A 12,380-nucleotide genomic window follows, 5' to 3' on the forward strand; every position below is an offset into this window, starting at 1 on the left:
TCTATAAATATCCTCCAACATATGTCCCTGGTATGCGGGATTTATCGGCAGATAAGATAAGATCTATTGGCTTTATGTCAATGCAAAGATTTGCCAGATCCCTTGCCCTTCTTACTATATTCTTTTTTTAATTTCTTGTTATCAACGCATGCGATAAAAGGAATTCACCATAGGCCAGTTGTAGCATTTTTGCTGCCACTTTTGGTTTGGCTTTTTTGATTCATCTGATAAACACACAGTTAAAAAGGGGGAGGAAGCTTTCCCCCACTCTAAATTGTTGGGGCCAGCGAATTGTTGGGCTTACAATTGTTTCAGTGACCAAACGGCGCGGCAACCGCGAGCAACAGCCTATAGAATCGAACTAGTGCTCTCCGAAAAGAAAACCAAATCAAAAACAAAAGTTTAACTCTTAAAAACAGCACATTGTGCTGGAAACTAAACCACTAAAAACCCCACCTCGAAATCAGTGATCAAAGACAAAAGACCATGGAGTACAATAGTATATTGCGCTCCAACTTTTCGCGCAATGAATATCGAAGATATATATCCTTCGAACGACAGTCGTTGGGTAGGTTTTCTGATTTGAACTTGAACTTTTCCTCTAGAACTCTCGATCATTATACAATCCCCAAAACGAAAGTAAACTGTTCTTATCTAACACTTTGTTTTTGCTTTTGATAAGAACCCAAATATTTGACAAATGAGTCGACCACAAAAATGGGTTCGTTTTCTGCAGTTTCCGCTTTAATTCCGGGCCATTTTTGGCAATATTCTCTTGCCCAGTATTACGTAAAACGAATCGTTGATAAAAAGTAACAAAAGCGTTAACCATTTTCCATGGGTATGAAGTAATTTCGGCAGCCGAAAGATAAGCCCGCCAAGGCAACGAGTATTTAGGTTTTTGATACGCTTTTCTGAAGGTATAATCACTGGAATGGAAAGTTGGGGAACTCCGACTTGTTGTGTTTTTAGTTGATTGAGCAGAACTTTACTTAATTCAATTTAAATTATTCAAGAATTGGAAACTTAAAGGGCAAAGTAATTTTTCATAAAGTTACAAACTTAAAAATTAACTTTATGGTTACCAAAAAAATTCAGACAATTTAATTAATTTGTTAATGAGATCTTCTTCCTCCTAATATTATGATGAAATAAAGCAATAAATAAGAATTATATGTTAAATATAACCCATATCTTTATGTAAATAAATTACAATCCAATAGCTTTCAAACTGTATGATATCCAAAAAAGAATTTTGCTAAAAGATTTTGTTTACGAATAAATATCTTGCAAATTTATTTGTTATGATATCCTTTAGTTCCTTGATACCAAACGTCTTTTGAAACTTTAATCTAATAAAATAGTTAGCCTATCGAAAAGAAATGACAATTTGTTAGCAAGTTTGTGCAATTAAGATCTAAATGTGAAACCCCAATCGGCTTGGCTTATCTTTACGGGTCTAAAATGTTTTACTCGTATTACGTGATGAGGTGTCGAAATTGAACGTTTTTGTTGTATTGCTCAAAACCGCTGATAGAATGTTTTAAAATTAGGAATTACGTTTGACAGAAGCGTAAACTATAAATGAATTGCCTTGGAATGTTGCTCTAACTTTAGCAAGTGATTATTTTTATTTTTTATAGAAGTAATTATGTTTGCCGATAACCTGCTATCTTTGAATCAATATAGTACGTTTGTACGTCACGGGTGTGCTTTCCCTATCTCTCCTATATATACTTTTTGTTTTTTTTCCTTATTTTCTATCTGCCCATTATTGATTTTGGACTGTTGTCAGGTGGTTTACCCATTTTCCTTCGCTAAAAACAAAAAAGAAAATCAAAACAAATACTAAAGCTAAACGTTTTGCGTTGCATTTGTATGACTTCAAACTAATCCGAGATTTATTTTGTTCCCTTCCCGTCTACCTAGCATCACAATATGAGCCGGGAGGCTACTCCGCGCTGCAAACGCCGACGCCTTCCAATCGCAACTCCGCCAACATGACCCAAAGGGACGGCATCATCAAGTTCGAAAACGAGCGGATCAAAACGCTGCAGGAGGAGCGCTTGCACATTCAAAAGAAGACATTCACAAAATGGATGAACTCCTTTCTGATCAAGGTGGGTAAAAAGATATAGGTTACAAGTAGTCAGAAACTTTTTCAGTCTCTGGGTCTTTCCAAAATGCAATTTTAGATACGCTTAAATCCAAATCAATGGCACTTTTGGCAAACATAGTCAAAAATGCATTCATATTACATACGGATAAATCTAAATATATAGATATTTTGTAGACAATTCTATATACAAAGTAATTTTATTTTAAATCAAAAACAAAACGATTACTTACATATAGCGTTCTAAAGCATTCCACTGAATTCACTACGGTATAACTCAACTACACTCCAATGACTTTAAAACTGTATGATTTAGAAAAAGTTATTTTAGTTTAAGATATTTCTTATAAATAAAACGGATTTAGCGACCAATTTATTATACTTTGTATACATTATACGTATTTCAGTTTGCATCGTAAGAAATTAAGTAGATGACTGTATAATTAAATAGTAAAATAAATCATAAGGATTTTAATACTTATAAAAACATAAACCCACATCATGACCAACTTAAAATGAAAGCGATATCTGTGACACCGAAAATTATACATTCACTTGGTATTTTGATTGGAAGAAGACGTTTTTATAGCACCCCCGTCCATAAAACGAATGCAACTAACTGTTGGGCCTATTGTCTTCTTTTTTGTAGGCCAAAATGGAGGTCGAAGACCTATTCACAGACCTGGCCGATGGCATCAAGCTGCTGAAGCTGCTGGAGATCATATCGTCGGAGAAACTGGGCAAGCCGAACAGTGGACGCATGCGCGTCCATAAAATCGAAAATGTCAACAAGAGTCTGGCATTCTTGCACACCAAGGTGAGATATAAAATGCACGTATATGTATATATTGGTGGGGAGTTGTTGAAGACATAAGACTGAAGACAGAGGACAGAAGACTGGAGAGTGGAGAGCTCTCTACGCATTTGTAGAAAGTGCAAGTCGCGCCTGCGCAGCTGCGCGTGGCCATTGCGTGCTTTGTTTGCCGTATGAGTACGAGCTCCGCTACTCCGGCTTTTGGATCTGTGGGGATATCTCTGGGGAAGTGAGAGGAGACATGGCAAAATATATATTTAATTACCTGGCCTGGGCCCCGACTTTTTTCTTGGCAATTTCTGAAATATTTGCATACTTTCTAATGCATTTTTTTTTTGTAGCTCCAACTCACTTCGCTTGGCACATTTTCCACAACGTACTTTCTTTGCACCTCTCGTGTGCATTCGAATTCGATTTTAATTGTGCAAAGCGGACAGCTTAGCGTGCGACATAGTTTCGTATCTTCTTAGTTAGTGAGAGGCCCCTGTACTAATCCAATTAGAAGCAATTAAAACGCAGCTATTTGTATTTGTCCCATTGCCCAACTAATTCATTTTGTTTCTTAAGCGCCTGCAGTGAAAGTTTTTTGGTCTTACTTTTCACCGCACCGCACCGCACTTCATTTCGTATTTTATTTGTTTTTTGGGCTTGTCTCCCATGTGTGTGTGACATGGGTATTGAGTGCATTTTAATTGGTTTTTAGGCCTCAAAAGAAGGCCGGTCAAAAGATTCACGCATGGAGGATCTCTGGGTACCCATTGAAGCATTCAGGGTAGCACGTCTCTCGGAATTCCCAGTCACCAAATGCCGTAGCTTTGCAATAAACCATAACATTACAGAAAACTTCCCAAAGAGTCTATTAAAGTAAACTGTTTCTCGGAAGAGGCTAAATATATATTATAATGCTACAATTTTTTGAAGCGCTGTTTAAATATTTCCTTAAAGTATAATGCCCTATTCTTTGTTAATAATTTAAACTTTTGAAATATCTAACTAATTTAAATGCTTTCTTTCTTAAATCTCACATTTATTTGGAACACATAAATTATTAATAAAATACGAAATATACATTTTTAGACAGTTAAAATTTGATCATGAATGTCTGAAAAGGCTTTTATAATTATAGGATTTACCTCAAAGAAGCGCCCACATTTTCTTAAATATAACCTTTTTATTAATTACAAATAATGAATTTGTAACTTAATCGGGAACAAAATATTTTCCAGTAAATGGTAATTTTTACCTTTGACCATAAATCAGTAGCCAAGCGCTGACCACTTTGTAGCTATGATAATGCGATTTAGATCTGTATCAGCTAGTAACTTATGCTTTCTTCGCTGAGATTATTAGGGGAGTTACCTGACCCACAATAAATGCAAATGAAGCCGCTTTAAGGTCAAGCACCTCCACCTGATAATGCGTGACTTTCTGGGCAGGCAAAGACCTACTTTGGATATCTATAGGTATAGGTATAGGTATCTGTTTCTGTGGGTTGTGGAACTCTTGGTAACCCAATATGCAGCTTACCCACTCCACAATCCACGCTCCACACTCCACTGACAACAAATGGAAATTGAAAGAAATGCAGAAGAGATAGTGTGGAGAATGGAAAAAATGATTACACTGTTACAAAAATGGCGTAGTAAATAGTTATATCTGGCTAGAAACTTAAAATTTTACACTTCATGTTTTAATTAAATATATAAAATCATAATATAAAATGCCATACATATTAAATTGCATAATTTAAAATTAAAATAATTGAATTGATTTTTAATGTGTGCTGTTTGTTTTATTTTCATTGCATATAAGTTAGGTGTGGTTTACAAATAGTCAAAAAATTAATTTTTTTTATGTTGTTTTTATTTTTTTAAATAAAAAATAAAACTTATTTGTTATTCACATATTTAACATAACTTAAATGGCTGAAACAAAAGCGATAAAATTCCTTAATCTAATATACTTGGAATTACTACGATATTTTTTTAACAGTTTATGATGGCTTCTTTTTCAGGTCCGTCTGGAGTCCATCGGTGCTGAGGACATTGTCGATGGCAACCCCCGTCTCATCCTGGGTCTGATCTGGACCATCATTCTGCGGTTTCAGATTCAGGAAATTGAAATCGATGTGGTAAGGTGTCCCCTTTGCAATTTGTATAACAAAAGTACTTAATTAAAAATTAAAATAACTTTATTTTCAAGGATGAGGAGAACGAGTCCAGCGAGAAGCGTTCCGCCAAAGATGCGCTGCTTTTGTGGTGCCAGCGCAAGACGCATGGCTATCCGGGCGTCAATATCACGGACTTCACCAACTCCTGGCGCTCCGGATTGGGCTTCAATGCACTCATCCACTCGCATCGCCCCGATCTGTTCGAGTACAGCACCATTGTCAATTCGAAGAACTCCAACCTGGACAATCTTAACCACGCCTTCGACACGGCCGCCAACGAATTGGGCATTCCCAGGTGAGGATTTGTAGGGTCTATAAGCTTAATTCTAGGTTTTGTGTTTCGGAGAAAACATTCTATATTTGCATCACAAAATAGAAAGTTTCACTCTTGTCATTTTTTAAAACAATTGATCTAAAGTTGTTAGGAGAAATTGGCAACTAAATTTCTAATACTACAACAGGCTTTATTATTATGAAAAAATCGAAAATTTTCGAACTATCGAACTATTTTCCTAAGTCATTTTAGCCAATGTTTTTTAAATAGTAAAATATTTCGGCTTCAATAATATTTTATTTTTTAAAACCACTCATAAATTTTATCTTTAAATTTGTATAAATTCTTAAGAGGTTTTCTGGCTTTTAGAATTATTAATTCTAATTAATTAATTAATGATCACCTTAATGTTCAAATGGTAGAGTTTTTTTTATTGTTACATCGACTGAACAAATATCATTGAAATGAAGATAGATTTAATTAACTGACTTATGACTTTTAATTTCGAATTCCCCTTTGTTAGCCTGCTCGATGCGGAGGACATTGACTCTGCCCGACCGGATGAGAAGTCGATCTTGACCTATGTGGCCTCCTACTATCACACCTTTGCACGCATGAAGAACGAGCAGAAAAGCGGCAAGCGCATAGCGAATGTGAGTTAGACCTCTACTTTTTTTCAGATTCAGGTTCATATTCAGATGCGGATGCCATTGGCAGAGTCCCATGGAAAATCGCCTCTGGAAATCGCTGCAGCGTAACAGTGTGTCCCACAGTTAACGCTCTACTTCACAATGGATTGGCCCCCGATCGGATTCGTATTCGGATTCAGATTCGGATTCGGATTCGTATTCGTATTCGGGTGCGGTCCAGATCTACACCTAGAAAGTTGCTCAACCAGCGCTCTCTTTTCTTTTTATGTCGATCCCCTCTAGATTGTCGGCCAGCTGATGGATGCCGATCGCAAGAAGATGCAGTACGAGGGTCTGACCACAAACCTGCTGAGCTGGATCCGCCAGAAGACGCTGGAGCTGGAGCAGCGCGACCTGCCCAACTCGCTGGAGGGCATCCAGCGGGAACTGCTGGCCTTCAAGGAGTACCGCACCATTGAGAAGCCACCCAAGTGAGTAGCCGGTTAAAGTCAAATCAAACAAAAACATCTCCAAAAACGAATGTCAAATATGTCAGGTCAACACGTGCAAATTTTTTTTTAATTATAAATATATATGTACATTAAAAGCTTAACTTCGGAACGCGAATTCTTCAGCTTGACAGGATAAAAACTTTTATTTTTTTTTGAACGCGAATTCTTCAGCTGAAGGCAGTCTAATATATGTGAATTCTCGATTTGTTTTATCAGCCTCTTTAAAAAGCTTATACTGCAAATTCTTTGAACTCAAACCTATTATTAACGCAAATTCTTTAGCCAAATACCGTTCAATATATTCTTATAACGTAATGTTATTATTAATGATACTTTTCAATTTTTTTATAGATACAAGGAGCGCAGTGAGATCGAGGCTTTGTACTTCACCATCAACACCCTGCTGAAGGCCTTGAATCAGCCGCCGTATAATCCCCAGGATGGACAGTTGGTCAATGACATCGAGAAGGCCTGGCAGATCCTGGAGTATGCCGAACATCATCGCGAGGTGGCCCTGCGCGAGGAACTGCTCCGCCAGGAGAAACTGGAGCAGCTGAACTACAAGTTCGAGAAGAAGTCTGTGCTGCGAGAGGGCTATCTCAAGGAGATGATCCAAGTGCTGTCCGATCCGCGCTACTTGCGCCAAGTGGATGCCACGTTGAAGAAGCACGAGGCCATTTCCGCAGACATTCTGGCTCGCGTAGAGCGTTTCAATGACCTGACAGCCATGGCCGAGGAGTTGGACCGGGAGAACTACCATGGCAAGGAGCGAGTGCGTCGCCGGGAGCAGGAGGTGATGGCCAAGTGGCGCCAGTTGCTGGAGCTGCTGGAGAACCAACGACTGAACCTCTCGCAGATGAGCAACCTGATGAATCTGCTCCGTGAAATAGCCAGCACCACGGAGGCGGTGAAGGATTTGCAGCAACAGTTCGCCTCCGAGGATGTGGGTCCACATCTGCTGGGCGTGGAGGAACTGCTCCAGGCTCATTCGCTGCAGGAGCTGCAGGTGAATACCTATGGCGAGACCCTCAAGCGCTTCAATCGCCAGGCCCTGCCCTACAAGAGTTCCGAGCACAAGGATGCGGCCTTGCTGGCCCAACGTCTGGCCGATCTGGAGGAGGCCTACTCCGAACTTCTGCGTCGTTCGGCGGCGCGAAGAGCTCGCCTGGAGGAGGCCCGCAATTTCCATCACTTCATGGAGGACTACGACAACGAGGAATCCTGGCTGGTGGACAAGCAGCGCATCTGCAAAACGGGCATCACTGCCAAGGATCTGCGAGCTGTGCTCTCGCTACAGCAAAAGCACAAAGCTCTGGAGGATGAGATCAAGTCGAGGAAGCCCAAATCCGGTCAAATGTCCGATGCGGGCAAGCGGTTAATAGGCGAGGAACATCCCCGCTCCTCGGAGATCCAAAGCAGGATTGATTCTCTAGCGGAACATTGGCAAGCTTTAGAGGCTCTAGTGGAGCTGCGACGTCGCCAGTTGGAGGATGCCGCCGAGGCCTATCAATTCTACACGGATGCGAATGAAGCCGAGTCCTGGCTGAACGAGAAAATGGCCTTGGTCAACTCGCGGGACTATGGCAACGATGAGCCCTCGGCACAGGCTCTGCTCCAGCGACATCGCGATCTGCAGGGTGAACTGAATGCCTACTCCGGGGATATCCTCAATCTTAACCAGCAGGCTGATAAGCTAATCAAGGCAGGCATATGCACACTGGAGCTATCTGCTGTGGAGCCGGAACTGCCAGAGGTTGAGCAAGAGGAGTGGGTCAACGAAACGCGTCTGGTGCCCAAGGAAGTGTGGGAGGATGAGTGGGTGGAGAAGCTGGAGCATAAGAAGGTCACTGAGACAAAGCTGCTGCCCCATGTGAAATCCCTGTTTCCATTCGAGGGTCAAGGCATGAAGATGGACAAGGGCGAGGTGATGCTGCTCAAGTCCAAGACCAACGATGACTGGTGGTGTGTGCGCAAGGACAATGGAGTGGAGGGCTTTGTGCCAGCCAATTATGTGCGAGAAGTGGAGCCACGACCAGTGGCCTGCATTGTGCCCAAAGCGGAGAAGGTCAAGTCCCTGCAAAAGGTTAAGAAAACGATCTTGGTACGTCAAGTGGTGCCCGTGAAGCGGATTAAACCAGTGAGTGTGGCACCCAAACCTCTTGTGCAAAGAAGAACCTCCACCCAAAGCATCAATGAGAATGCCGACAGCGTGGAGAAGCGCCAGCAGAGGATCAATCAGACCTACGATGAGCTGCAGGAGATGGCCCAAAAACGTCATGCCCTGCTCGAGGATTCTATTCACCTGTTCGGCTTCTATCGCGAGTGCGACGACTTCGAGAAGTGGATGAAGGAGAAGGAGCGCATGATCAAGTCGGACGAGGGCGAGGGCGTGGACAATGCCAAGCGCAAGTTCGAGAAGTTCATCACCGATCTGTCGGCTGCCTCGAAGCGGGTGGAGGAGATCGATGGCGCCGTGGACACCTTCCGCCGACAGGGTCACTCGCAGCTGGACAAGATCATTGCCCGCCAGCGACAGATCCATCAGATTTGGCAGCGCCTCAACAATGCCAAGGCTCAGCGGGAGAAGAGTCTGGAGGGTGCCTCCAGTGTGGAGCTATTCAATCGAACCTGCGACGAAGCGAAAGTTTGGATGAGTGAGAAGATGCTGCAGCTGGACACGGCTGTCATTACGCCCGATCTACGGACTGTTCAAGCCTTGCAGCGGAGGCACCAGAATTTGGAGCGAGAATTGGCCCCAGTGGAGGACAAAGTCAATAGGGTAACCTACCTGGGCAACTCGGTGAAGAATGCCTATCCGGCGGAGAAGGACAATGTGAATGCGCGCCAACAGGAGGTCCAGGACATGTGGCAACAGGTCCAACAGCGTGGCTCTGATCTGCGCAACCGCATCGAAAGCGAGGTGGGTCAGCAGATCTTCAACAACAGTGCCAAGGTTCTACTCGCCTGGATAGACTCCGTCAAGGATCAACTGAATGCCGATGAATCGGCTCGAGATGTGGAGACGGCCAACAATCTGCTGAAGAAACACAACGATCTAGGCGATGATATCCGTGCCCATGACACCGAATTCGTGGAGGTCATCCAGCTGGGCAAGCAGCTGTCCGACGGCAAACCCCACATGGCCGAAACGGTGGCCGTGATTGAGCGCTTGAAGGCCGAACAGGATGCCATCCATCGCGGCTGGGCCGAGAAGCAGAAGTGGCTGCTGCAGTGCGTCGAGCTGCAGATGTTCAACCGGGAGGCGGACAAGATCGATGCCACGACCAAGAGCCACGAGGCCTTCCTGGAGTACAACAACCTGGGGGTGAGTTTTGATTGAGTTTTATTAACTTTAAAAGCCAGTCATTTGGAACTTTGTATAAAGATTTGAATTATTCGATCAATATCTGTCGAAAACTTCAAAAATGTTTTAAATCTAACTATTATTTTGGGAATTATAAAGAAAGTTTTAATTATGACGTCACAGCATATTTAAAAATTAATGTTGACCCCGCTGTTCGGCAGATGGCACCACCTAAAACAAGATTTTGGTTTTGTGGGGGCATATTTAATAGTTACTTATTTAGTTGAATTACTTCTCTTTATGTTGAAGGATGAGGAAAACTAATGTGTTCTTTCTTTGGCAGTCCTCTCTGGATGAAGTGGAGGCCATTCTGAAGCGTCACCTGGACTTTGAGAAGAGCCTGATGGCCCAGGACAAGATCCTCAAGGGTTTCTCGGACAACGCAGACAAGCTGATTGCCAACGATCATTACGATTCAAAATAGTAAGTGTCCTTTGCTCAAAAATCAGAGACCAGAATGGTAAATATTGCCCATTAATAATAAATTTAAAACATGGTAATATAGTAAAACGCAGAAAAACTAACTACTGGTATTTTGATAAATATAATTTTGTAATCGGTATTATTTTAATCAAAGACCGTTAGATATTATAAAACTATAAAACGGTCATTGTTAAAAATACAAATTAAGTTAAAATCAAATACAAATATTGTATTTATAAAAGGTATATTTATAATTTAACCAATTTTCTAAACTTGCAGCATCGGAGATCGTCGTGGTCAGGTGTTGGGCAAGCGCAAGGCTGTCAGGGATCGCGCATTCGAAAGGAAACGTCTGCTGCAGGCCTCCAAGGACTTCCACAAGTTCGCCGCCGAGGCTGATGACCTTAAGGTGTGGCTGCAGGACAAGACGAGGATTGCAGGCGATGAGAACTACCGGGATCTGAGTAATCTGCCACGCAAACTCCAAAAACACCAGGCCTTCGAGCGGGAACTGCGCGCCAATGAGGGTCAGCTGAGGAATGTGACCAAGGATGGACAGGCCCTGGTCCAGGCCGGGAATCGAGTGCCCGAGGTGGAGTCCCGGGTGGCCGATCTGAACAAGCGCTGGAAGGATCTGCTCACCCTGTCCGAGGACAAGGGTCGCAAGCTGGAGCAGGCCGCATCCCAGCGGGAGCACAATCGTGCCTTGGAGGATGCCAAAAAGAAGGTGGACGAACTGGACACGGCCCTGCGAAGTGGCGATGTGGGCAATGATCTGCGCAGTTGCAAGGATCTGATCAACAAGCAGCAAATCCTTGAATCGGAGATCACCATTTGGGATCAGAAGGTTGCGGAACTGGTGTCCACTGGCGATGACATGGCCCACGAGGGTCACTTCAATGCCAGGAATATCGAGGCAGGCACCAAGGAGCTGCAGCAGCGGTTCAAGGATCTTCGGGATCCCACCCAACGCAGGAGAGCCAAGCTTGAGGAGAGCCTGAACTATCACAAATTTGTGTTCGAACTGGATTCGGAGTTTCAATGGATCAACGATCACCTGCCGGCAGCCAAGTCCAATGAGCTCGGCCAGAATCTGCATCAGGCTCAGTCGCTGCACAAGAAGCACAAGAAATTGGAGGCTGAGGTCAAGGGTCACCAGCCGGTGATCAACAAGGCCTTGCTGGCAGGACAATCGCTGATATCCCAGCAGCATCCCGAGCGCGAACAGGTGGAGAATCTTTGCCAGCAGCTGGAGCAGGCCTGGCATGACCTGGAACGGCATTGCGCGGAGAGATCCAGGAAGCTGGACATGTCCCTGAAGGCCCAACAGTATCTGTTCGATGCCGGCGAGATCGAGTCCTGGCTGGGTGAGCGCAACAATGCCCTGCGATCCACGGAATATGGCCGTGATCGCGACTCCGCGGCCAAGTTGCTAACCAAGCACAAGACCATCGAGCTGGAGCTGGACACTTACTCGGGCATCGTGACCGAAATGGGTCACAGTTGTGCCGCCATGGTGGCCGCCAATCATCCGGACAGCAAAGTTCTGGCCGCCAAGCAGCAGTTGATTGAGAAGATGCTTAAATCCCTGCATAAGTTGGCCTCCCAACGGCAGGGTCGCCTCATGGAGAGCCTCTACAAGCACGAATACTTCCTCGAATCCGACGAGGTGGAGCAGTGGATCCGCGAGCAGGAGCAGGCCGCCTCGTCGGAGGACTACGGCCAGGACTTTGAGCATCTGCAGCTGCTGCAGAACAAGTTCGACGATCTGAAGCACCGCGTCGAGGTCGGAGCCGATCGAGTGGATCAGTGCGAGCTGCTGGCCAAGAAGCTCATCGATTCGGAGAGTCCCTATGCCAATGAGGTGGAGAAGCGACAGGAACAACTGAGGTGAGTGCGGGGGGAGAGCGGTTATCTATCAAGAGTAAAGATATTAGTAAGATTTTATAAGTATTTGCAAATAATGATTACTCTTCTGTTTTATAAATCAGTCACTTAGATAGAGTCTACATAGAAAAGAAAAGTCACAATGGTTGTGATAAATATATATTTCAAATTTTTTAAGTCTCTTCGTTTTA

At 43.5% G+C, this 12,380-nt stretch overlaps 1 protein-coding gene across 7 annotated transcripts in view; it reads left to right on the top strand.

Annotated features, from left to right (window-relative positions):
• The window catches only part of LOC128259274 (spectrin beta chain, non-erythrocytic 5), a 35,737-nt gene that overhangs the window by 13,847 nt on the left and 9,510 nt on the right, over positions 1–12,380 (top strand). For 5 of the 7 annotated variants that reach the window (XM_052991566.1, XM_052991567.1, XM_052991568.1 and 2 more), the window contains exons 1-10: positions 302–568; positions 1,930–2,120; positions 2,766–2,933; positions 4,945–5,061; positions 5,133–5,395; positions 5,898–6,027; positions 6,307–6,494; positions 6,867–9,840; positions 10,163–10,302; positions 10,582–12,192. In XM_052991566.1, the coding sequence (XP_052847526.1) occupies positions 487–568; positions 1,930–2,120; positions 2,766–2,933; positions 4,945–5,061; positions 5,133–5,395; positions 5,898–6,027; positions 6,307–6,494; positions 6,867–9,840; positions 10,163–10,302; positions 10,582–12,192 (5,864 nt within the window). In that variant the 5' untranslated portion in view covers positions 302–486. Of the gene's footprint in view, positions 1–301; positions 569–1,929; positions 2,121–2,765; positions 2,934–4,944; positions 5,062–5,132; positions 5,396–5,897; positions 6,028–6,306; positions 6,495–6,866; positions 9,841–10,162; positions 10,303–10,581; positions 12,193–12,380 lie in introns of those variants that run through there. The other 2 variants (XM_052991569.1, XM_052991570.1) reach the window with 1 other exon arrangement.

The sequence above is a fragment of the Drosophila gunungcola genome, assembly GCF_025200985.1.
Source record: "Drosophila gunungcola strain Sukarami chromosome 3L unlocalized genomic scaffold, Dgunungcola_SK_2 000005F, whole genome shotgun sequence".
In the NCBI taxonomy this organism is placed as follows: domain Eukaryota; kingdom Metazoa; phylum Arthropoda; class Insecta; order Diptera; family Drosophilidae; genus Drosophila; species Drosophila gunungcola.